Here is a 25,780-nt window from a genome sequence, read left to right on the forward strand (position 1 = left end):
ACAGGCCCTCATTTCAAGGTGGCGTAAGGCCGTAGCATTGAATGGAGATTACGTTGAAAAATAGTGTTGTGTAGCTAAAAGATTGGGGAATAACCTGGTGTATTTCAATGCTGAATAAAACAACCCCTGTTGCAGAAAAAAAATGTGTTGCATTACTTATTGAACTGCCCTCGTATGTTTCTCAGCACCCTGTTCTTTCGAACCATATTTTTCTTTTTTTGAACAGTAAAGTATAAAGGCTTGATCGTGGCGTAGTTTTTGTGCCATAACCAGGATTTACGTGTATTAAGTCAGATAAAGCGATTAGTGTTCTGGTTAGTGTCGTGTGTCGATCCCCAGCTGCTCACTTTGTCCACCATAGACCCCATGTTAGTGAAAACGTTTCTCAAACGAAAATGTTTGTGTGACGGTTCTGTAGTCATTTTTTTTTTTGTCATGTGATGTTAAGAATGAATACATCTATTGTCATTTAGATCACAACTTATCCCTGTGTTCTGATTAACAGTTACTTGTCATATTTATTAAAGCGCAGATTATAAAAGAAAGTCTGTCTGAGAGCCGCGCGCCGCACGAACATTTGATTCGGGCCGCAGTTTGACGGCCACTGAATTAGAAGTAGACTTCGCTCCAGATCCCAGCGTCAGACACGACTAACTTCTCCGGTTTAGGCTCCTGAGAAGAATGGGCTGTCATTCCTCCACAGACATTCAGACATCTCATTGAAAGTGTCCACAGGTGAATAAAAAATATTTGTTCCTATACTTTTGATCGGATAGTGTACTACCATGAGGCAGACGTAGGCAGTTACATGCCCACCCTGTCAGTGTCCAGCTGCCGCTGCCTTTTTATGATTTCAGAATGATGTTTATCTGATCGTTTTATTTTTTTCAATATGCTACCTTGTTTACACATTACAACTATTATAGACATTACAGCTATCGTCGACGTCTTTTTAAGAGAGTGTCGTTTAACCTGAGTGTGTTAATTAAATATAAAAGCTGTCGCTAAAACATTAACCCAGTCACGCATCTTTTCCATTTGTAAGGTTTCTCTCGCCCTAGTAATGTTGGTAGTCCGAAGGTCGAACCAGCTTGCATTATTTTACGCAGTTGTCGTCTCCACCACTTTCAAAGACAATTGCGTGTTGCGTCAGATGGCAAGACGCGACCGTGTAATTTACTGGAAACAGCTTTCCTTCAACAAATAGCTCCGTTGCTGGAAATCAGCTGCTGGGGAAATTGAAATCTGCTGGCTGAGCAGAACCGCTATAAGCATTCCACTAACGATGTGAATGTTGCTGTGTATGAGTATCTCACGCTATCTCTGTTTCTCAGACGATCGGGTGTATGAGAACGTCACAACTTCTCGGAATGTATCATATGAACCAATATCTTATTTTAGTCAAGTTATGCCACAAATTTCGTTTTTTCTCAGTTCTATTTAGTGTATACTAAATACTAAATTTACATTCGATGTTAACAAATTTCTCTTGTCCATAAATGCTTTTCTTGCTTTTGCCAGTATGTATTTTATATCCTCTCTACTTCGTCCATCATTAGTTTGTTTTGCTGCCCAAATAGCAAAACATACTTACTCCTTTTACTCTTCAAATGGTTCAAATGGCTCTGAGCACTATGGGACTTAACATCTGTGGTCATCAGTCCCCTAGAACTTAGAACTACTTAAACCTAACTAACCTAAAGACATCACACACATCTATGCCCGAGGCAGGATTCGAATCTGCGACCGTAGCGGTCACGCCGTTTCACACTGAAGCGCCTAGAACCGCACGGCCACACTGGCCGGCCCTTTTACTCTCTCATTTGTTAATCCAGTTCCCTTAGTACTGCTTGATTTAATTCGACTGCATTCCATTACTCTTTTTTGGTTTTGTTGTATTCGTCTTATATTCTCCTTTCAAGACACTTTCATTCAATTCAAATGCTCTTCCAACTGTTTTGCTGTCTCTGACAGATTTACAATGTCATCAGCTACCTGGACTTTAATTACTTCTGCAAATGTTTGTTTTGTTTCTTTAACTGCTTGTTTAAAGTACAGATTGAATAACATCGGGAATAGGCTACAACCCTATTTCACTCTCTTCTCAACTACTACTTCCCTTCATGCCCTTCGACTCGCAACTCCCGTTTGGTTTGCGTACAGGTTGTTAATAACCTTTCGCTCCCTGTATCTTACCCGTGACAGCTTCAGAATTTCAATGTGTATTTCAGTCAGAATTGACAAAGCTTTCTCTAAAGTCTACAAATAATGTAAACGTAGGTTTGTCTTTCTTTAACCTCCTCAGTCCTGAGCTTATATTTTATGAATGAAAAGTTTATGTTGTTGTTTAATGCAGTCTTCTTAGGCAAAATAAGATTGAAATACTGAAATTAAAAAGTTGGTGTGATTCATAAAAATTTTAGACAGTGTTCAAAGTAAATAATTTTGTTCAAAGTAAATAATTTTTATGTCGCAAAATAATTAAAACATGTGCAATATCCGGAAAATTCAATATTAAACACCAAAAAGTTATGAAAACAACGTCACTGGAATGTGAAAATATAGATACGTGCCAAATGTAGTCGCCGACCGGTGTGGCCGAGCGGTTCTAGGCGCTTCAGTCTGGAACCGCGAGACCGCTACGGTCGCAGGATCGAATCCTGCCTCGGGCATGGATGTGTGTGATGTTTGAACCAAATGTAGTCTTAGCGCTCCATCGAAAACAAAACGTCACTGTATTGTTGTGATGCAATAAACTTAATCGATAGTGTAGGATCTATTAACATATTACAGCAGGGTCTAGACGCATTCTAATCTAAAATTTCTCAAACAAAAAGAATTACCTTTATTTTTCGAACACTTGCTGGTACTACAGTGAGCATCTTTTTTAAGCATATGTTGTGACCTACTGGGAACATGTGAAGATGGAACACAAGTGATGCTGTGAAAGCACATGGTGTAAAGTATATGTTACAATTAGGCACAGCAAGTTTAGTTTATTCCCTGGGCTAGAAAACAATAAAATTTCGATGTAGCATATATGCTACATAAGGACTGAAGAGGTTAACCTATCTTCTAAGATAAGTCGTAGATTAAATGTTGCCTCGCTTGTTTCTACATTTCTCCGGAACCCAAACTGATAGCCCTTGATGCAACCAACCTTTTTTCATTCTTCTGTAAATAATTTGTGTTACTATTTTGCAACCAGGACTTATTAAAGCGATAGTTCGATAATGTCAGCACCTGCATTCTTTGTAATTGGAATTGGTACATTCTTCTTGAAATCTAAAGGTGTTTCTCAACTTGGACACCAGGCGGAATAGTATTGTCGCACCTAGTTCTCCGAGGATGTCTGTAGCTCTGTGGGAAAGCCCTTATACAAACCAATCCCCTCCTAAATCACTGGACTGATTTCGACCAAACTTTATACTTATATACCTTACTGTCTGGCAACAATCGCTGTGGGGGTAAGAACCACCTACCTATCAAAGAAATGGGGCCGGGGATAAAAAAGAGGGGTGGCCCGTGACGTGTGATTTCCCATGCTTTACTCATTCAGTATTTGAGAATGAGATCACTTAGTAACTTACAACAAACTTTCCACATACATACAAACCTTTACTAAATTTTTTCTCGTTGACAACTCCTACAAAATGATAAATGGGAATGTTTGTCGCTTACTATTTTTCCGCTTTTCGTGCAATAATAAAACCGCATGACGCATGACGTTATAATTATTGCTTCTTTACTACTTACTGTATTCGCGGCATATTTTACAGACAGTAAGTACATAAACCACTGACTGCAAGTGCAGAATTATATCGTTGTATGACAGGTAGTTCAGGGGTGTGACGTCAGTAGATATGACGTCGTAAACATTAATCACATGGCCAGACGCTGGATGGTACGAGCGTGGAAGCACAGCTATAAATAAATACCTGGACAACGCAGGGTATCTCAGGTAGTATCCACTGACGTGATGAAAGTGAGGGGATATCTCCTAATATTGTGTCGGACCACCTTTTGCCCGGCGTAGTTCAGCAACTCGGTGTGGCATGGACTGAAAAAGTCGTTGGAAGCCCCTTTCGAAAATACTGAGCCATGCTGCCTCTATAACCGTCCATAATTGCGAAGGTGTTGCCGGTGCAAGATTCTGAGCACCAACTGACCCCTCGATTATGTTCTATAAATATTTGATGGAATTCATGTCGGGAGATCCGGGTAGTCAAACCATTCGCCCGAGTTGTCCAGAATGTTCTTCAGACCAGTCACGAACAACTGTGGGTTGGTGACATGGCACATTGTTATCCACAAAAATTCCATTGTTGAATGGTTTCCCACTGGCCGCACATAACCACTTCCATTCATTGATCGTTTCAGTTGGACCAGAGGACCTAGTCCCTTGCATGTAAACACAATCCACACCATTATGGAGCCACCACTGGCTTGCACAATGCCTTGTTGATATCTTGGGTCCATGACCTCGTAGGATCTGCTACATGCTCGAACCCTACCATTCGCTCATATCGACTGAAATCGAGACTCATCTGACCAGGCGCCTAGGGTCCAATCGATACGGTCACGAACCCAGGAGAGGCGCTCGCGTCGATCGTCTGCTGCTATAGTCCATTAACGCTAAATTTCGTTGCACTGCCCTAACGGATACGTTCGTTGTAGAGTCTCACATTGATTTCTGCTGTTGTTTCACGCAGTGCTTGTCTGTTAGCACTGAAAACTCTACGCAAACGCCGCTGCTGTCGGTCGTTAAGCGCAGGCCGTCGGCCACTGCGTTGTTCGCGGTGAGAAGTAATGCCTGAAGTTAGGTATTCTCGGCACACTCTTGACACCATGGATCTCGGAATATTGAATTCCCAAACGAATTCTGAAGTGGAATCTTCCATGCGGCCTGTTCTAAGTAGCATTACGCCTTCAAAGTTCGTTAATTCCCGTCGGGCGGCTATATCACGGCAGAAACCTTTTCACATCTATCACCTGAGTACAAATGACAGCTTCGATAATGCACCGCCCTTTCATACCTTGTGTACGCGATAATACCGCCGTCTTTAGCGACATGCACATTAGAGATGGTGGTAGTATCTCGTACATAAGGTATGAAAGGGCAGTGCATTGGCGAACCTGTCATTATATATTCGCTGAAGTGCCAAAAAAACTGGCGTGTACTGCGAATATCATAAACCCGGTAAAACATCAAATTTCGGACATCGCTGCGACCGGAAAAAAAATCGTGCAACAACGGGACCAACGACGACTGAACAGAATCGTTCAACGTGACAGAAGTTCAATACTTCTGCAAATTGCTGCAGATTTCAGTGCTAGACGATCAACAAGTGTCAGCGTGCGAAACATTCAACGAAACATCATCGATATGAACTTTCGGAGTCGAACGCCCGTCGTGTAGCCTTGATGACTGCGCGACACAAAGCTTCACGACTCGCCTCAGCCTATCAACACCGACGTTTTATTGTTAATGACTGGAAACATTTTGCCTGGTCGGACGAGTGCCGTTTCAAATTGAATCGAGCGAATGGACGTGTACGGGAATGGAGACAACCTCATGAATCCATGGACCGTGCATGTCAGCAGGGGACTGTCCAAGCTGGTGGAGGCTCTGTAATGGTGTGGGGCGTGTGCAGTTGGAGAGATGTGGGATCCCTGATACGTCGAAATACGACTCTGACTGGTGACACGTACGTAAGCATCCTGCCTGATCACCTTCATTCCGATGGCCGTAGGCAATTCCAGCAGGGCAATGCGACACCCCACACGTCAAGAATTCCTAAAGAGTGACTCAGGAACTCTCTTCTGAATTTAAACACTTCTGCTGGCCACCAAACTCCCCTGGCGCGAAGATATCCGGGTTGCCTTAGAATGTGCTGTTCAAAAGAGATCTCCACCAGCTCGTACTATCGCTGATCTATGGACAGCTCTGCAGGATTCATGGTGTCAGTTCCCTCCAACACTACTTCAGACAATAGTCGAGTCCATGCCACGTCATGTTGCGGCACTTCTGCGTGATCGGGGGGTGGGGTTACACGGTATTAGGCAGGTGTGCCAGTTTCTTTGGCTCGTCGGTGTGTATACATATATTCTGCGAACCGCTATTGCATCCTGTAACTCACAAGTGTTCCTTCCTCTGATTTCATCCATCTTTTACAACCACCGTCTGCGGTGCTCGATGTTCGCCGCCCATCAGTACATGGGGCCTTCGTGGTCTTGGGAGAAATATATCCACAAGAGCCAGCTGAAGCGGCCGAGCGGTTCTAGGCGCTACAGTCTGGAGCCGCGCGACCGCTACGGTCGCAGGTTCGAATCCTGCCTCGGGCATGGGTGTGTGTGATGTCCTTAGGGTAGTTAGGTTTAAGTAGTTCTAAGTTCTAGGGGACTGATAACCTCAGATGTTAACCATTTGAACCAATATATCCACAAGAAATTTATCCCAGAAGATTGAGTTCATATCTTTCGTGCCTCTAGTATTGCTGTAGGCAGTGCAGACTCCGGAAAGCGCTGGCCTTTCGAGTTGTCACTGCGTGGTAACTGCACCGAGGCAGCCGCAAGTAGGCGGCGGGTGTGGAAGGCGTGCCGAACCGTGGTCTCGGGTTCGCGCCGGCAACGTCACCGGCGTGTGACAGAGTCGGGAGCTCCGGCTACTAGCCGCACTTTGTGCTCGCATCGCGACACCATGGCTCCGGTTACCGGGAGTTCCGCTCCGCGCCAAGACACAAAGTGGCTGTCGCTGTAATAGCCGAGGCGGACTGAGGCGTATTGTGCCGTGCTGCTGCTAGAGGCGCCTCACTCTCCCATCTGACGTACCTCACCTGCCTTCAGCATCTAGAGTCTCAACGCCCATACAATACGTCCTCTGCCCATTTATACTTTGCAGAGGATTGCTTGCTTGTTCTTGTCGTGGAACACCGGCTATTACTCAATGAAGCACCAAGTTCGAAAATTTTAAAGCTTTTCTATTGGATCAAAAGTATCGGGACACACGCATGTAATGCGGAATCGCCAATAGCTGTCGCGAAGGAGGAACCGCAACTGAACTGAGACCAGGAAGACGGGCGGGGAACGTCGAGCATTGCAGAGGGTAGTTGGAAAAAATTGGATGAAATCAGAGAGAGGACCGACGTGTGAGCCCCAGGTGCAACAGCGGCTCAACTAGCGCGATGACTCTGCATAGGGATTTAAAAATAGTGGGGTACAGTGGTCGAGCAGCTCCTCGTAGGCTACGCATTTCTGAAGTCAGTGCTAAGCTAAGCTCGGAGTAGCGTAAAGATCGATGCCACTGGACAGTGTATGACTAAAAGCGGGTGACGTGGAGTGATGGCTCACGCCATATGCTGTAGCAGTCCGATGGAGGTTTGGATTTGCCGAAAGCTTGGGGAAGGTACCTGGCGTCATGTGTAATCCCAACAGTGATGTACGTGTTACATTATGGCAGTGTTTATCTTGATTAGCGTGCGGTTATTTTATTGCGGTTAAGAAGACGCTAAATGCGGAAGTTAATGAATACATTTTACAACACTGTGTAAAGCGTAGAGTAGAGAAATAGTTCGGAGACGATGATTTTTCATATCAACGAGAGAGCCCACCTAGTCATAAAGCAGCATATGTGGGGCAATGGTTTGTGAACCATATTATTCCTGAAATGAACTGGCTTGCGCAGAATCCCGCAACTGGACGTCCGCTGAATGGTGACAGGTGGCTTTTCCAGATGGCAAATGGCCTGTGGTGCGTAGGCCGTGAAACGTGAAAGCAAACACCCTGCAACAGTCGGCGGAAGGATCCAAGCAGGACGAGGGAGCATAGTGTCTCGTGGCATTCCCTGGGCGCTCACTTCATTCTTGAAGGCATAATGGATCAACACACGTATGCATCTATCCTTGGGGACCCTACCATCAGTACAGTGAAATGTGTCACACAACTCGCAGTGTATTTGCGTCGTTCGAAAAGCACCAGGATGAACTTACAATACTCCCCTGGCCAGCAAACGCTCCAGATTTAATCCAAATTGAGAATCTGTGCGCTGTAATATGCCGTGGATCCTCAACTCAGAAACCTGGCGCAGATGGCACGGCACCGGTGTCGGCATTGCACTACATCCCATTGGTACCTTCCAGAACGCCATTGACTCTCTACCTGCAAAACGTGGTTATTCTGGCTTTTGACAGGTGCTAACATTAATGTGACTAGACAGTGTATACAGGGTGTTACAAAAAGGTACGGCCAAACTTTCAGGAAACATTCCTCACACACAAAGAAAGAAAACATGTCATGTGGACATGTGTCCGGAAACGCTTACTTTCCATGTTAGAGCTCATTTTATTACTTCTCTTCAAATCACATTAATCATGGAATTGAAACACACAGCAACAGAACGTACCAGCGTGACTTCAAACACTTTGTTACAGGAAATTTCTCTGCCTCGTGATGACTGGGTGTTGGGTGATGTCCTTAGGTTAGTTAGGTTTAAGTAGTTCTAAGTTCTAGGGGACTGATGACCACAGTAGTTAAGTCCCATAGTGCTCAGAGCCATTTGAACCATTTGTTACAGGAAATGTTCTAAATGTCCTCCGTTATCGAGGATACATGCTTCCACCCTCCGTCGCATGGAATCCCTGATGCGCTGATGCAGCCCTGGAGGACGGCGTATTGTATCACAGCCGTCCACAATACGAGCACGAAGATTATCTACGTTTGGTACCAATGTTGCGTAGACAAGGGCTTTCAAATGCCCCCATAAATGAAAGTCAAGAGGGTTGAGGTCAGGAGAGCATGGAGGCCATGGAAATGGTCCGCCTCTACCAATCAATCGGTCACCGAATCTGTTGTTGAGAAGCGTACGAACACTTCGACTGAAATGTGCAGGAGCTCCATCGTGCATGAACCACATGTTGTGTCGTACTTGTAAAGGCACATGTTCTAGCAGCACAGGTAGAGTATCCCGTATGAAATCATGATAACGTGCTCCATTGAGCGTAGGTGGAAGAACATGGGGCCTAATCAAGACATCACCAACAATGCCTGCCCAAACAGTCACAGAAAATCTGTGTTGAGGACGTTATTGCACAATTGCGTGCGGATTCTAGTCAGCCCACACATGTTGATTGTGAAAATTTACAATTTGATCACGTTGGAATTAAGCCTCATCCGTAAAGAGAACATTTGCACTGAAATGAGGATTGACACATTGTTGGATGAACCATTCGCAGAAGTGTACCCGTGGAGGCCAATCAGCTGCTGATAGTGCCTGCACACGCTGTACATGGTACGGAAACAACTGGTTCTCCCGTAGCACTCTCCATACAGTGACGTGATCAGCGTTACCTTGTACAGCAGCATCTTCTCTGACGCTGACATTAGGGTTATCGTCAACTGCACGAAGAATTGCCTCGTCCATTGCAGGTGTCCTCGTCGTTCTAGGTCTTCCCCAGTCGCGAGTCATAGGCTGGAATGTTCCGTGCTCCCTAAGACGCCGATCAAATGCTTCGGACGTCTTCCTGTCGGGACTCCTTCGTTCTGGAAATCTGTCTCGATACAAACGTACCGCGCCACGGCTATTGCCCCGTGCTAATCCGTACATCAAATGGGCATCTGCCAACTCCGCATTTGTAAACATTGCACTGACTGCAAAACCACGTTCGTGATGAACACTAACCTGTTGATGCTACGTACTGATGTGCTTGATGCTAGTGCTGTAGAGCAATGAGTCGCATGTCAACACAAGCACCGAAGTCAACATTACCTTCCTTCAATTGGGCCAACTGGCGGTGAATCGAGGAAGTACAGTTCATACTGACGAAACTAAAATGAGCTCTATGGAAATTAAGCGTTTCCGGACACATGTCCACATGACATTTTTTCTTTATTTGTGTGTGAGGAATGTTTCCTGAAAGTTTGGCCGTACCTTTTTGTAACACCCTGTATATCCAGTTTTGTTCAGATAATGTACAACGTGTATCCAGACATAAAAATCACGACTATACTTCGTACTGCGGTGCCGCTTGCTTGCTTGATAGCTTGAGACAAAACAGGTCTGTTTGACAAGGTAGCAGAGTGAATACACTTCTCCATGGAAAACCAAGCAGAAGACGGACAGATGCTAGGAAGATATACACTGAAGAGCCAAAGAAACTGGTAAACCTGCCTAATATCGTGTAGGGCCCCCGACAGCACGCAGAAGTGCCGCAACGCGACGTGGCATCGACTCGACTAATGTCTGAAGTAGTGAACTGACACCATGAATCCTGCAGGGCTGTCCATAAATCTGTAAGAGAATGAGGAGGTGGAGGTCTCTTCCGAACAGCACCTTGCAAGGCATTCCAGATACGCTCAATGGTGTTCATGTCTGAGGAGTTTGGAGGGCAGAGAAAGTGTTTAAACTCAGAAGAGTGTCCTGGAGCCAATCAGTAGCAATTCCGGACGTGTGGGATGTCGCATTGTCCTGGAATTGCCCAAGTTTGTCGGAATGCAAAATGGACATGAATGGATGCAGGTGATGAGACAGGATGCTTACGTACGTGTCACCTGTCGATTCGTATCTAAACGGTGTCCAACTGCACACGCCCTACACCATTTCAGAGCCTCCACCAGCTTGAACGGTCCCCTGCTGACATGCAGGTTCCATAGATTCATGAGGTTGTCTCCATAACCGTACTCGTCCATCCGCTCGATACAATTTGAAACGAGACTCGTCTGACCAGGCAACGTGTTTCCAGTCATCATAGTCCAGTGTCGGTGTTGACGGGCCCAGGCGAAGCGAAAAGCTTTGTGTCGTGCAGTCATCAAGGGTACACGAGTGGCCCTTCGGCTCCGAAAGCCCATATTGGTGATATCTCGTTGAATGGTTCGCACGCTGACCCTTGTTGATGGCTCAGCATAGAAATCTGCAGCATTCCGCGGAATGGTTGCTCTTCTGTCACGTTGAACGATTCTCTTCAGTCATCGTTGGTCCTGTTGGGCAGGATCTGTTTATGGGCGCAGCTATGTCAGAGATTTGATGTTTTACCGGATTCCTGATATTCACGGTACACTCGTGAAATGGTCGTACGGGAAAATCCCCACTGCATCGCTACCTCGAAGATGCTGTGTCCCATCGCTCATGCGCCGACTGTAACACCACATTCAAACTCACTTAAATCTTGATAACCTGCCATTGTAGCAGCAGTAACCGATCTTACAACTGCACCGGAGAGTTGTTGGTGTTGATGACCGCAGCGCCGTATTCTGGCTGTTTACATATATCTGTATTTGAATACGCATGCCTATACCAGTTTCTTTGGCGCTTCAATGTATAAACAGTTCGTTTAGTCACAAGTGGAACTTTTCAGTTACAAACAATCAAATAATGAAAGAGAGACCAAAATACTGTTTTTATAATATTTGAAACCTGTAAAAACTCTGATTAATATACTGTTAGTTTACTGTGCAGTTGCTAATTATAACAACTAATTACGTATTTACTACTGCAACACGTAAAACGAAATCTCATTGATCATGTAAACAAAGCGATGATTTGGACTACTGTATTATTTATTGAAATTCTGTTCACACCCAAAAATAATGTACGTATATTTGAAACTATGTTAGAGCGACAAGTCAAAAATCCGATGGTGTGTGTATCGAAGGTCTTACAGTACGCACTCCACACCTATTTCATGTATTTCAGTTGTAACTACCGACTGATAAATTTTCTGTAATGTTGAACAAATTTGTAGCTGTAGTTAACAAAATTACTGCGTGTAACAATGTATCGATTGTCAGCGAATGTATATAAGAACCGCGAGAAATCGCTGGGGCGACAGAGAAGATTTCGACGGGAACAATATGACGTAATAAATATTGTCCACACCTGAAACAGCGACTGTCCTTACACGATCATTATTTCAGCAGGAGTCGGAAACGGTTTGCTGCACTGTAAAAGGAGCAAAGCGAGACGTACGACGGGGAGAGAACGCAGACCGAAGCGTAGAGAGGGAGAGAAGGGGACTGCGCCGAGCGTGCCGCGGCTGAGCCTGTGGTTGTATCGGAGTGACCGGGTCGCGGGATGCGTGCGCGAGTCAGCATGGACCAGTAGGCAACCTCGTTCTGACCACCCACGCGCTCTCTCAGAGGCAGCGCGTGAAAGTAAAGACCCCGTTCTGGACCGCGTATTTTACCCGTCACTGGTTTCGCTACCGACTGTGCTTGAAAGACGGTGTTAACGCTGCACCTAGCGGTGAGCACTACGTACGCGCAATGGCAGCACGAATTGGCTGGAATAACGTGGCGTATCTGGAACTGGAATACAAAAACCATCTCTTCGTCCCAAGCTGGGCACGAACTGCTTGACGGAGTGAAACGTGTCCTGTTCTCATTCACAGCCTCCTCGGTCCGCCGAGACTAATCATTTGCCAACCTACTGACTCGGCCACGTCGGGGAAAGGAAACGTGTAACTAAAGAGACGTATTGCGGTCAACGGAATCTCCTGGAATACAATTTACACAGTAATGAACAACAGTCCTATCTCGTCGTTTCTATCCTGCCAAAGTGGCTGCAGTGTAACGGCAACGCTGGGGATGCGGGAGCAGTGGCTGCTCTTGAGTATTCAGTCTGAATGTTCACAAATTTTTAGATTTAGGTGAATATGAGAGTGTGAAATTAATAGCATCTGCTGTATAACGGTTACGCTAATCAACTTATTTATACAGCTACAACCACTGCCAATAATAATAATAATAATAATGATAATATGCATAAATTGTATGAAAAAAGAATGATTTGTTTTTGTGAATTTTTTTGTTTTGCAAACAATTAAGTACAGTTTAGGGTAAGAATGAAATAATGTTTAAGCTTTCACTGCTCACCTGTAAATAGGAGTTTTCGTGCTTTTTTATTTTTTCGAACAAGATCCCTAAACACACATATTAGTTAATGAATTAACTTCTGGGCTGAAAATCAGACATTCTCACGGTGCACCCACACAACAACTTACTCTTATTATATACTTCTTTGTTAAATGAACGCTTGTAGTCACGCGTATTTGATGTCGTCACTTTCTCAGTCAACGGAAATGGTCTGGGAGGTCCTAGTGGCACTGACGTAAAATTGTAGTTGACTGGTAAAAGCTAGCTGTGCACGCAGTGAATCGTGCACGTTGTTTATCAAATCCATATGTATTTGGCCCATAAGGCAATTACTTCACGCCAGTTGCGCATGCGCAAAATCTCCTGAAAACGTGCACAACTGCAGTTGTGCTCGCGATCCTGATGCGAAGTTGCACGGAGCCTAGAATAGTAACAATGTAACATAACATGGTAGATTTAGTACCATTTACTTCAGATTACCGCATGTACTTTTCGCTTAACAGCATTCAAAGAAAAATAACCAAAAAAAGCCGCAAAGTGTCAAAAGTTAGGGTGTTCAAGTGCTCTTGTGCTCTTTCACAACAGTCACCACTGTGTGGGAGTGTTGGCCCAAAAAAGAAACAAACAGAAAATTAATCGTCTATTCGTAATGTTCAAGGTAGCCTTAAATAAAGTTCTTGTGATGTGGTAGGTGCAATTCATTATCTTCAGAATAATACACACATCAAAAAAAAAATTTTGCATCACCTTGGTTCCGAGAGTTTCGGAACCTGTACAGAAAATTGGAATAGAGATCAATATAAACATCATTTCCGCCCTTTTTATTGCTCATGTAAACCACACATCGCATGTTGTACCACTGTACAGCGAGACCTTCAGAGGTGGTGGTCCAGACTGCTGTACACACCGGTACCTCTAATACCCAGTAGCACGTCCTCTTGCTTTGATGCATGCCTGTATTCGTCGTGGCATACTATCCAAAAGTTCATCAAGGCACTGTTGGTCCAGATTGTCCCACTCCTCAACGGCGATTCGGCGTAGATCCCTCAGAGTGGTTGATGGGTCACGTCGTCCATAAACCGCCCCTTTCAATCTGTCCAGGCATGTTCGATAGGGTCTGGCCACTTTGGTCGAGCAGCTCTTCCTGCATGGAACACGTGAGATTTGTGATATGAAATGGAATGAGCATTTAAGGACTGTAGTAGAGAAGGCTAAGGGTCGACTTCGGTTTGTTCACCTACAAAGGAGACTGCATATAGGACGCTGTTGCGAGTGTGTCGGATCTGCACCAGATCGGATTAAAGGAAGACATGGAAGACATCGAAGCAGTTCGGAGGCGGGTTGCTAGATTTGTTACCGGTAGGTTCGAATAACATGCAAGTATTACGGTGATACTTCGTGAGCTCAAATGGAAAACGCTGGAAGGAAGGTGACCTCCTTTTCCAAGAACGCTACGGACAAAACTTAGGGAACCAGCATTTAAAGATGACTGCAGAACGATTCTACTGCCGCGTAAGGACCACGAAAATAAGATTAGAAAGATTAGGACTGGTACGGAGGCATATAGACAGTCATTTTTCCATTGCTCTGTTTGCGAGTGGAACAGAAAAGGAAATGACTAGTAAAAGTACAGGGTATCCTCCGCCACGCACCATACGATGACTTGCGGAGTGTGTTTGTAAAAGTAGATGGAGATGTAGAACAGAGACACGGACACTGAGAAAGGAGGAAGGAAGAAGAATAGAAGCATTTGGGTTGTGAATTTGGGGGAGGATGGAAGGGATAAAACGGGGAAACAAAGTGAGAATTGAGGTGGTAGTAAGAAGAGTGGGGAAAGAGAGAAAAACTGTAAATGTAATCGAAAAGAGGCAACGCAATTGGCTTGTACATTGAATGGGAAGAGTTTGTTAACTCATGGACGCTGTGGAAGAAACAGTGAATGAAAGACGAAGAAGAGGACAGCAAATGACAGAACTGCATGGAGAGCTACATGTGATGTCCTGCCCTAGGGCAGAACACTGATTATGATGATGATAATGATGAAGAGTTTCTTTAATATATTAACAATTTTCCCTGTCTTGAAAATGGAAATTTGTCTTAATTACCAATAACTTATATTTCAAAACGTTTTTAACTCGTCTCTGGTTTTCGATAATACTTCTGTTTAATTTGATTTCACTTACTGATTATTGATGTGTAGGAGAGTAATAGAAATCTATTGATAATATTTTCTCGACTGTACCGCTTTTAAATTTCTATCGAATATTTGTTCCTAAGTACATGGCCATATTATACCTTAGATCATTTTTCACGTAATTTTCCGGAGTAATTTTTGTAATTTCAGAAAAAGACTACAGCATATAAAAAGTGAAAGTCATTATTTAAAAATGGAAGGAGAAAATTTATTAAACTTGTATTCTAGAGTCGAAAGTGTGTTACAGTTGTACAACTCTCTTCCCTCCGGAACCAAGTGCACATAGTGCGCCGGTTTCAGTAGCAGCCCTCCCCTCCCTTCCACTTGCCGTGCAGATAGTACACGAGATGAACAACAGCCGATATTCTCGATTAGCCAGAATTTTCTCGTTTTACATCATAGTCACTGCTTGACGAGATAATTTCTCTGTTTGACACACAAGATGGTGTTGGTGTTACTGACATTTTATCGCTGTCGCTTTGCTATATGTTACGCTGCAACCTGTGATGTTTTTACTTGATCTGCTCAACACTTATATTTTTAGACAACTTAAGAGAATTTGTTTGGTTCAAATTGACAACCTGAAATACCGCGTCGTCATACAAAGAAACCACGTTCACTCAATTTACAATGTCTGTTACAAGCCTCTGTCATCTTCCTACGCCAAGTAAATAAATCTCACAAAGCGCACAGCTCTTCTTTGAACGTTTCAACTTATTCAGCCGTTGCAACTTGGCTAGAATGCCAGAATGTGTCGTGCAGTCTACTGCTGCATTTTCTCCAGTTCCCCCACGGCAAACCAATATCCGTTCTTCCCACTATAACAATGCCGTGGCCGCTTCATTGTATACAGTTTCGAACTGCCGCATAAAAGAATTTCAATGTCACCCACTCTACGTGATACACCGCATGTTAACTTACGCACTTTAAAATTTGTAGAATTATATTACTGTCTTCAGTTGACCGTTACATCAAGCATCAATTCTCTGCTAAGCTTTCCAAATTCACAGCAGTTATCACGGGAACTGCATGATCCGCACAGTGATGGCAGTAACCTCTATGAACAGTCTTGACCATAGTTCCTTCAACAATCTTTTCAGAATTATGAAGCTAGAGTTACTCAACACTGACCCACCCACCCACCCACACACACACACACACACACACACACACACACACACAGTACACTTAACTGTAAGTTATGTACACCGCCTGTCTAATGAACTGTCCCTCTCTCTGTTACAGCCACAAGAATTCCATCGTCCTTCGGACTCAGCTGTCGGTTCGCGTGCACACCATAATCGGTGAGTAGCTCCACATTATACGTGGGTTTCGGTCTTGACGCACATGTGTGCATCATGTTTCTTTTTACTTCTTGAATGATGTAGGATAAAAAGGGTTTTTTTTTGCTCCTCCTATTCGTGTAACTTCTTCCTGGCTTATTACTTTTGTACACATTCTTAAGGAAAACTCTTTTAACACTGCAGGGATCAAAACACACATTTAGCAAGAACATAGTCTGTGGAGTGGAAGCGTTGGCGGGGGACAGGGGTTTGTGAAGGTGTAGTGATAAGAAAACAGTGATATCGTTTGTTTATAACACTACTGTCAACACATTTACTAAAATGTTTTGAGGAAAACCTTATTGATTCGTCTTCACTAATGATAATACGGAAAACAATAATACCCAAAAAATGTTCACTGAGAAAACAGCATTACCAGTACTTCGCTTCGTGTGGAACTACATCAGTTCTCAACGTACTTACAAAATCTCACAATTCCTAAATGAGTTCTGGTACAGCCAAAGTAGAAACACTCACTCAGAGAATAACTCAAAAAGTTAAAACTAAAATCTTAATCTAACATGCATAAAGTAAAATCACACTTAAAACTTAAATAACATAGAACATGCAACAAGGCTCACCACAACGTTGGTGTGAGCGAATTTATTTCATTAATTGACGACCTGCTTCGTCTCTCGCACATTCTTCATCCAACATTATGAATAGCATCAGATAGCAAGCCTGTAAGAAGCGTTTAGCACCGTTAAACATCAGCCCGGCAAGATATCGTAATACCAATATCAAAACTTGGCAATTTTGGAAACAATGTTTTAACAGTATCTACACGAATAAGCCCCAAGACCTCCCCGTATACAAATTACGGCGAGGCAGAACGAGATAGGCAAGGTCATTGTGTGCTAATGATAGTGTGTCTGCATTCGCCTTTCAGGAAATAATGAGCAAAGGCGCACCGGTTCAAACCACAACCACAACTACACAAAGTCACTGTGGCACGCCAGGGAATCCATAACAAGTATCAAGGATTATTAACAGAACACTCCCATGCCTGAAAGCTTCCCTGAGCAATCCTGTGTAGACGACACACAGCGCCATCGTACGCTGCAGACGCAGTTTTCACGGGAACGAGAAAAACACCATTTGGATCAGTCTTCATGTGTTTAGCTTCGATCTCTCAGTGTCTACAGCTGCCAACTGCCTTTAGCTTCGCTCTCTCAGTGTCTACAGCTGCCAACTGCCATTCAGCACCGCAGGCGTATGTTTCCAGTCTAGCTGTACTGTGCTCTCCATCACACTCCTTTCCGTCACCGCGGCTGCTAGCTTCTTGATTTCGGGTGGCGCTGCCGAGGCTCCGCTCATGATAACACCGTCCAGGCAAGGCAAGAAAACTACTGCATCCTTGGCGCCACCTGCTGGATCGGAGCGGAACTCTCTCTATGCTGAGAAATGACGGTACAGTGCATGCAAAATGCTTATAGAACTACCACCGACAGTGCTTTACGGATAAAATGAAACGTGCCTGATTAAAAGCTTCCGTACTTTAAAGTAATCTTACGAGAGAAAAAAGTATTAGTCATACGGCCATCCAACAAACATATCAAGTTTTTTATGTTCAGTTTTTGTGAAAGTACAGTCCAATGAAAGAGTTGATTAATTTGTAATCGTTCTGTGTGCAGCCTCTCCCAAACGAATGGCACCTCCTTGACACACTAAAGGTGGCACAGCACATTGGTATTTCCATTTTTTTACAACATCTCGAGACCCTCGCTTAACAGTTGTTACTCTTGTAGTTCCGGAGACAAGGCGCCATCGATCTTGACGTGAACTCCAAGCCACACCGTCGGCACCACGTGACCTGGGCAAATCTGACCAGAGCTGCGTACAAAGCCGGCCATGATCTCCAGCCGAAATGGACGCTTTCTGTCGTCTATTGCGGGAAGCGCATCGGCGGTAACAGATCGAGCCACGCGCGATGCAAACCAAAACGCACGTCAGTGTGCCGTCGGCATCCTCCCAAACAAGGCCGCCCACGACACCTGGGACGAGGAAACTCCAAAGGTGGGCAACCGTAGTAGAGAGCTGACAGTAGAGGTCGTCAGAGAAGAAAGAACTCTGATGACAGTCGATGAGAGGAAACAATGGAAGCTGATGAACGAGCGGGAAGGTAATAATATCAAGTTGGTAATACCAGCTGTTCTGGCAAGTATCTTCGGAGATTTCCAGTGGCTATAACGTGAACGCCGAAAATGTCCCCAACAATCCCCTCCAAATACATTCCCAGTTGGGGAGATGTACGAGGTGCATTCAAGTTCTAAGGCCTCCGATTTTTTTTCTAATTGACTACTCACCCGAAATCGATGAAACTGGCGTTACTTCTCGACGTAATCGCCCTGCAGACGTACACATTTTTCACAACGCTGACGCCATGATTCCATGGCAGCGGCGAAGGCTTCTTTAGGAGTCTGTTTTGACCACTGGAAAGTCGCTGAGGCAATAGCAGCACGGCTGGTGAATGTGCGGCCACGGAGAGTGTCTTTCATTGTTGGAAAAAGCCAAAAGTCTTTAGGAGCCAGGTCAGGTGAGTAGGGAGCATGAGGAATCACTTCAAAGTTGTTATCACGAAGAAACTGTTGCGTAACGTTAGCTCGATGTGCGGGTGCCTTGTCTTGGTGAAACAGCACACGCACAGCCCTTCCCGGACATTTTTGTTGCAGTGCAGGAAGAAATTTGTTCTTCAAAACATTTTCGTAGGATGCACCTGTTACCGTAGTGCCCTTTGGAATGCAATGGGTAAGGATTACGCCCTCGCTCTCCCAGAACATGGACACCATAATGTTTTCAGCACTGGCGGTTACCCGAAATTTTTTGGTGGCGGTGAATCTGTGTGCTTCCATTGAGCTGACTGGCGCTTTGTTTTTGGATTGAAAAATGGCATCCACGTCTCATCCATTGTCACAACCGACGAAAAGAAAGTTCCATTCGTGCTGTCGTTGCGCGTCAACATTGCTTGGCAACATGCCACACGGGCAGCCATGTGGTCGTCCGTCAGCATTCGTGGCACCCACCTGGATGACACTTTTCGCATTTTCAGGTCGTCATGCGGGACTGTGTGCACAGAAGCCACAGGAATGCCAACTCTGGAGGCGATCTGTTCAACAGTCATTCGGCGATCCCCCAAAACAATTCTCTCCAGTTTCTCGATCATGTCGTCAGACCGGCTTGTGCGAGCCTGAGGTTGCTTCGGTTTGTTGCCACACGATGTTCTGCCTTCATTAAACTGTCGCACCCACGAACGCACTTTCGACACATCCATAACTCCATCACCACATGTCTCCTTCAACTGTCGATGAATTTCAATTAGTTTCACACCACGCAAATTCAGAAAACGAATGATTGCACGCTGTTCAAGTAAGGAAAACGTCGCCATTTTAAGTATTTAAAACAGTTCTCATTCTCGCCGCTGGCGGTAAAATTCCATCTGCCGTACGGTGCTGCCATCTCTGGGACGTATTGACAATGAACGCGGCCTCATTTTAAAACAATGCGCATGTTTCTATCTCTTTCCAGTCCGGAGAAAAAAAAATCGGAGGCCTTAGAAGTTGAATGCACATCGTACTGCAGTGAGCGTGCAGCTGTGCTCTGTAGTGTAGTGAACGTGCTACTTTTTGAGGTAGAAAAGTAACGACTTTCCCAGTCCGGTATGCGTGGGTTATTGAATTCTATCTGGATTACCATCTAGGGAAAGTAATTTTTCGTGGTTTAACGTCGGCAGAGCACACCGCCGTAGTTGCTGAGATGGGCGCAAGCACAATTTGCATTTCCTGAAGACATTCTGAACTGCCCAGTAGCTAGGTTACTCCGTCATCAGAAAGTGGAAGGGAACGGGGGACGTTCCCCAATCCGAGCATAGTGAGGAACTCTAGTGTGAAACACTTTCAACGCAGACGATGTTCAAAGTACTTCTCGGTACGGGCCGGAAACTTTTTTTTCTGTAGTTTGCCAAACGAGGTCATGGACGCGTCAAGTGTCTTTAGCTGTAGATGGAGCTGAACCAGTCAGAACGTGCAAAGAAGACAGTCATTGTACAGATACATCGGTGATTGGCTGGTCAGTGACAAGTTAGTGGTCAATTGGCTGAGTCAAGTCAGTGGTGATGGGCGAACTCGCTACTAGTGACAGCTGGAGGAAGGGAGGCGGGTTCGACGGGCCCTGGGCGCTGAGGTTTCAATCACAAGCTGGTCACTCTCATCAGGAGACCAGGAACGTCAGTTTGCAGATTTATAGCAAAGGGCATCCCCGTGGTGCGGGTGCTACGCCGACGGGGGTGGGACAGCTGGGCTGTACTGCATTGTGGACGTAGCGTACTTACGCGGTTTTTTCGAGACTGACAAAGAAGAGAGGAAGATTATAACATGGTTAAATGACGGTCGCGGTAGACAAAATTTATTCCAAGCTTAGAAGTCTGGTAACAGCCACAGGGTAGACATTACAAGGTGCAAAGTTGAATCCATCTTGGTCCGAATACAAACTGACTGACCCATCGCTCTCAGTTAACGACACACGCGTGCCGTCATGGCCGATACGGGGCCGAGTGAGTACCTCCTGCTGCAGCCATTGCTTATCAGCTCTCTTCTTGTTACCCAGATTGCTGCTTCTCTTCGTGCGTCTCTACGCGGCTTCACCGTCAGTTGACAGTGGAAACTCACAACGCATAGGATGTAATTATATCCTGCAGATAGGTACTAGTATAAACACAACAGTATTTGGTGACGGATCTGATTTTTATCTGCACACGTTGTCCTCTACCACGAAAAAAAAGCGGTAACATTAATACCAACACAAGTAGATACGAGGATCAGTGAAAAAATAATGCATCATATTTTTATCTCCTTAAATAAAGTTTGTTAGAGAAAAATATGAATTTGGCTCTATTTCTCAAACCTACTGCTCCATTCTACTGCATTAGTAACTTTCTAAGAAAACATGCCAGTACTGCAGTCGCTTGCAAAATGGCTGACGTCGATGTTCGTATTGGACAGCGTTCTGTGATGGAATTCTTGAATGCAGAAGATGAAATGCCCATTCCCATTCAAGAAAGAGTGAAAAATGTGTAAGGTGATGCAATAGTGGAACACTGTTAGACGATGGATTTGTCGCTGTAACAAAGGCGAATGGCAAACCCTGTTGGTTGACGAAACGCGGAGCGGGAAACCGGTGAATTTTTGGATCTGGGATGCAAAATTAATTCTGTCAATTAGTCCAGAACCCTCGAACAACTTAAAAGCACGTTAAACATTGAACTATAAATTCTCAATCGGCACTTCATGTGTAGTACATGATTTCGAACGTTATTCAAAAGCGCGTCAAATGCTTCTTTACTTTATTTCTTACATTTAGACAAACCGTTTCACAAAATATTAGAGCGTTTTTCTTCATTTTTTATTTTCAAAGTTTTATCGAAACGCATGGCGTATATTATATTTAAATATCAATCGATATCTTATTATTGTCAAGAGTATATAGATCAAGAGGAAACAGAGAAGTTTCAGTAATTTGGAGAACATTTCTCGTGGAGAACATCAGCGATGAAATATTTAAAAATTGAATGAAAACAGACTTGACCGCGGTAAAATATTTATTGACAATGGTAACTGGCGGCTTCGGTCAAAATGTGACCATCTTCAGGCTAGTTGACGTTCGTGGAACCATGTTAGCTGCTCCATCGCCTGCCATCATGGTGTTATTGTCTGAAGACCAAAACCGCTTACCATTATCAATAAATATTTTATTGCGATGGAGACTGTTTTAAATCAATTTTGAAAGAGAAGTTTCAATTTATGCTGTTCGTGAAATATTTCAGTTTTTCCTCATATTACGAAATATTTTTTTCTTGGTTACCCTACTTACTTTCTAGCAATCAAAACCTAGTTTCGCAAACCTTGATCTCAGGCAGACTAATTTGATACCCCATTTTGTCGTTTTACTACTCTTCGTATGCCTTTGAAAATTCAGATAAATATCCATTATGTAATTTTCCCTCAAACCACTAATAAGTTTTTCTGAATTACTCGGATTAATTTTTTCCCCTAAGCTAGACATTACGTTGGTTACTCTGATACCTCGTTTCCCACTCTTCCGTCTGTGAAAATTGGTACAAAAATTTCCCTCAGTTCCTCGTGAATTAAGATTTTCTTAATTACGGTGATTACTTTCAAACAGTTATACCTTTTTTGCAAAACTAGACTTCATACTGGTTAATTTTATTTCCCATATGTCCATTTCCCACCCTTAGTTTGTGTATAAAAATTGTGACAAAAATTTATTGTGTAATTTCTAGGGAGTCTTGTTTCTTTTCGCGCTCAAACATTTGGCAAAAGCACTCTTTTTATCTTGACGCAAGCAATTTTGTACTTCATAAAGCGTGGCATTTTTGGCAACGGTGGAGCCTGCCGTGCTTTAAAGGGCAAGGCTCTAAATCGCCCTCGTGGCGATGGTTGTCCACCGCTTCTATTGCCACTCTACCTTTGTGACGAGCCGCGTGTGTCTCACTGAGTCATACCATGCTGCCTTCTGTGCATTGTGTGTCAGTTTTTTCTGTCGGACAACACTTAGGGAGAGGCGGCGAAGCCTTACTTTTGTACAACGTGTACATTAATGTTTTAAAGAAAAGTAACTATAGCATACATCAGACTATAAACTGTGCTGTACCGTGCCCATCACAATGTAATAAGCCACCCTAGAATAAACTGTGAAAGAAAAAAATCTGAGCCATGACACAGCCAGTGGGTGGAGTTAATACAAAACTGGGTAAAGCATAAGTGGGAAACCAACTTACAAAATCAGATATCCTTTTCGTTATCGTCTTTGAAGTTACAGAAAACTATACAGGATTGAAGAACATTTCTTCGCCTTGGAACTATAAACATATCATACTTAACTGCTGAATCTCCATATGGACCGAAGAGAAACTAACATTTTGTGCCGAACATGCTTTGTCGACCTAAATTCGTGAATTGGCGGCCAGTGTGCGCGATGCGCCGTTGCACGCTTTCACGACCCCCCACACCCACGCAACACGCAACACACCTCGGCTGGGCGGGTCGAGCCACCGTTGCAGGGGCGAAAGTAGCAGTTTCAGCTTTTGCTGAAATGTTCGGCAAATGTTTTGAAAGTTTCGATACGAACGCGACCGACTGAGGGCTCACCCAAATCCGTATCATCATCTGTATTCCATTTACCTTAACTGAAAGAAATGTTAAAACTTTTTGCCAGGTGGTGCAGCTGCTCAAGTGGTTGCAGTTCCATCTCGTTTTCCGCGACAACCAGCAGCCCTTCAAGTTCACACATACACATGCAGGATTACATCTTATTACTGTTTATTTGCGTGGAGAATCTCTTTCTGTACAAATGAAACAAATCGTATCGCAATCATAAAGCAAGAAGAATCCTTGACCTGCGTTATAAACTAAAAAACTTGTCTTGGTACTATAAACCAGACAAAAGCGTTCGTTTCTCTCCCTCCTTAAATTAAACATGCTGGAAGTGAATCTTAAGAATTCAAACAGTTTTAACAACAAATTCTGTTTATATTTCAGAAGTATATGTAACTCAGAACAATAATTTTTCTAAATTGTTGATAAATCTGCAATTATTTTCCACCTGCAATAGCTTAGTACTCAGGAAATTGGTTTTCTGGTATGGGTATGTTAACCATGAACAGTCTGATGCGAGTATGTTTTTAATTGTGTCTCACTAATTTTTAGTACTGCTGTAATCTAGTGATAATTATTAAGAATCTGTTAACTGTCAGTAAATATTCCCAGTATACCTTACACTTTCTCATAATTGTACGTTAATCTATTTTATTTGCTCATGTTACATTCATTTTTAGTAATATTACGATTATAATGTGCGCAAAAATATTTTACTATATTGTTACGATTTAACAGTTTAGTATATTGTCTCTGATATCGTATATTGTATCTGATATATTCACTTTATTGTATTTCACTTGACGCTGTAGCAATCTATGTAACAATGTTTGTAATTTTTTTTACTTGCCCTACATCCAAGCAAATTTCTCGCTAATTGAATACACGAGATCCTAAATAAATAAATACAATATTTGAAAGCTGCTGGACGAATGTTCTATACGATGAATCCACATGGTTTATGGACTTCTCAACCTGCCTATGATGGACGAAGGAAGGAAATATATTGTTCTGTTCCTGCTGAATTGTTTAGCAGAGACTTCGGAAAAGACAATTGAGAATATTCTGAATGTACTTCAGCCGTGCGAAATTTATGATAACTACAGAGACAGCCCGTATTGTACATTCAGCGTGTGTCCATTTCGTTTTGTAAAACAAAGTTTTGTTTGCTCTGAAATAGGTATAATACTTTGTGGAGTTTTGTGGTAAATTGTGTAACGCAACTTTCGAGCTATGGAAGATTTAATTTGTCGCAACTTTAGAGCTCTGGAAGGGTTTTATTTACCGCTCGTTCACAACAGTTCCATCAGCTACTTTTTTGTCTTAAGTGAAATGCATATGGAGCAAAAAGATTAAATAATATAAGTCAGGTACCGTTCTTAACCTAATGTGACTTTGCTCGCCACCGTTGCATTTTATGAGTGACTCCATAAGCCATGGAGCCAGCTGTCTGCTTACAGGCTGCAACATGGATTGAACTGATGTCTACCATACTTATTCCAAACAGTGAAACAGGAGAATAAATGTTAATTGTTGCTATTATTTTCTGTTGGCCAGCTTTGAGAATACAGAAACACAGTATACAACAATGTTTCATTCCAGTAGTGCTAGTGAAAAATTAAAGTGTCGAATTATTACTTCCTGTTTCGCCTTCATTACAGAAAAACTTCTCAACTCGGAAGGACGTGAACTGCGGCGCGCCTTGTTCTCACTGAAGCAGATCTTCCAGGTGAGTCACGTAATCTGTGCACAGCGTGTGGGAAAAACTTTTCTTGCCTGCTATCATCAGAAATTCTGTACAATCATAATCCGCACTTTTTTCTTGTAAATATCAGGGTAACGTTACAGTCATATAATATTAACAGCATCTGCTTAGAAGCATTGGAACTGGTTGAAAAATCTATGAAATGTGGCGATGGGGATCATATATACCACCCGTATGTTGACTGTTACAGTATATAATGTTAAAGAGAAATAAGATAATACTTATGTCATTACATTTCATATACATAGAAGCAGTAGTTTTGAAAGATTGTATTTTATTGACATTCGCTTTCCTTGCTAGTGTTCTAGATTTTAGGTGTATTTTTGTTGTTGCTTTCTCACTGTTGTATCGTCTGTAAAATCGTTATTTTTCTTCGTCCCAAATAAATAAATCTCGTAACAGACAGCGAAATGTGTACACTGATGGAGATGTTTCAGGTACTGAT

The 25,780-nt window shown here is 43.4% G+C and overlaps 1 protein-coding gene across 5 annotated transcripts in view; it reads left to right on the top strand.

The window, feature by feature from the left end:
- Positions 1–25,780, top strand: part of LOC126188884 (FH1/FH2 domain-containing protein 3) — a 637,930-nt gene that overhangs the window by 448,444 nt on the left and 163,706 nt on the right. For all 5 annotated transcript variants that reach the window (XM_049930556.1, XM_049930557.1, XM_049930558.1 and 2 more), the window contains 2 exons: positions 16,304–16,362; positions 25,232–25,299. In XM_049930556.1, coding sequence (XP_049786513.1) covers positions 16,304–16,362; positions 25,232–25,299 — 127 coding nt within the window. The remainder of the gene's footprint in view (positions 1–16,303; positions 16,363–25,231; positions 25,300–25,780) is intronic.

Source organism: Schistocerca cancellata, chromosome 5 (assembly GCF_023864275.1).
Source record: "Schistocerca cancellata isolate TAMUIC-IGC-003103 chromosome 5, iqSchCanc2.1, whole genome shotgun sequence".
Classification (NCBI taxonomy): Eukaryota; Metazoa; Arthropoda; class Insecta; order Orthoptera; family Acrididae; genus Schistocerca; species Schistocerca cancellata.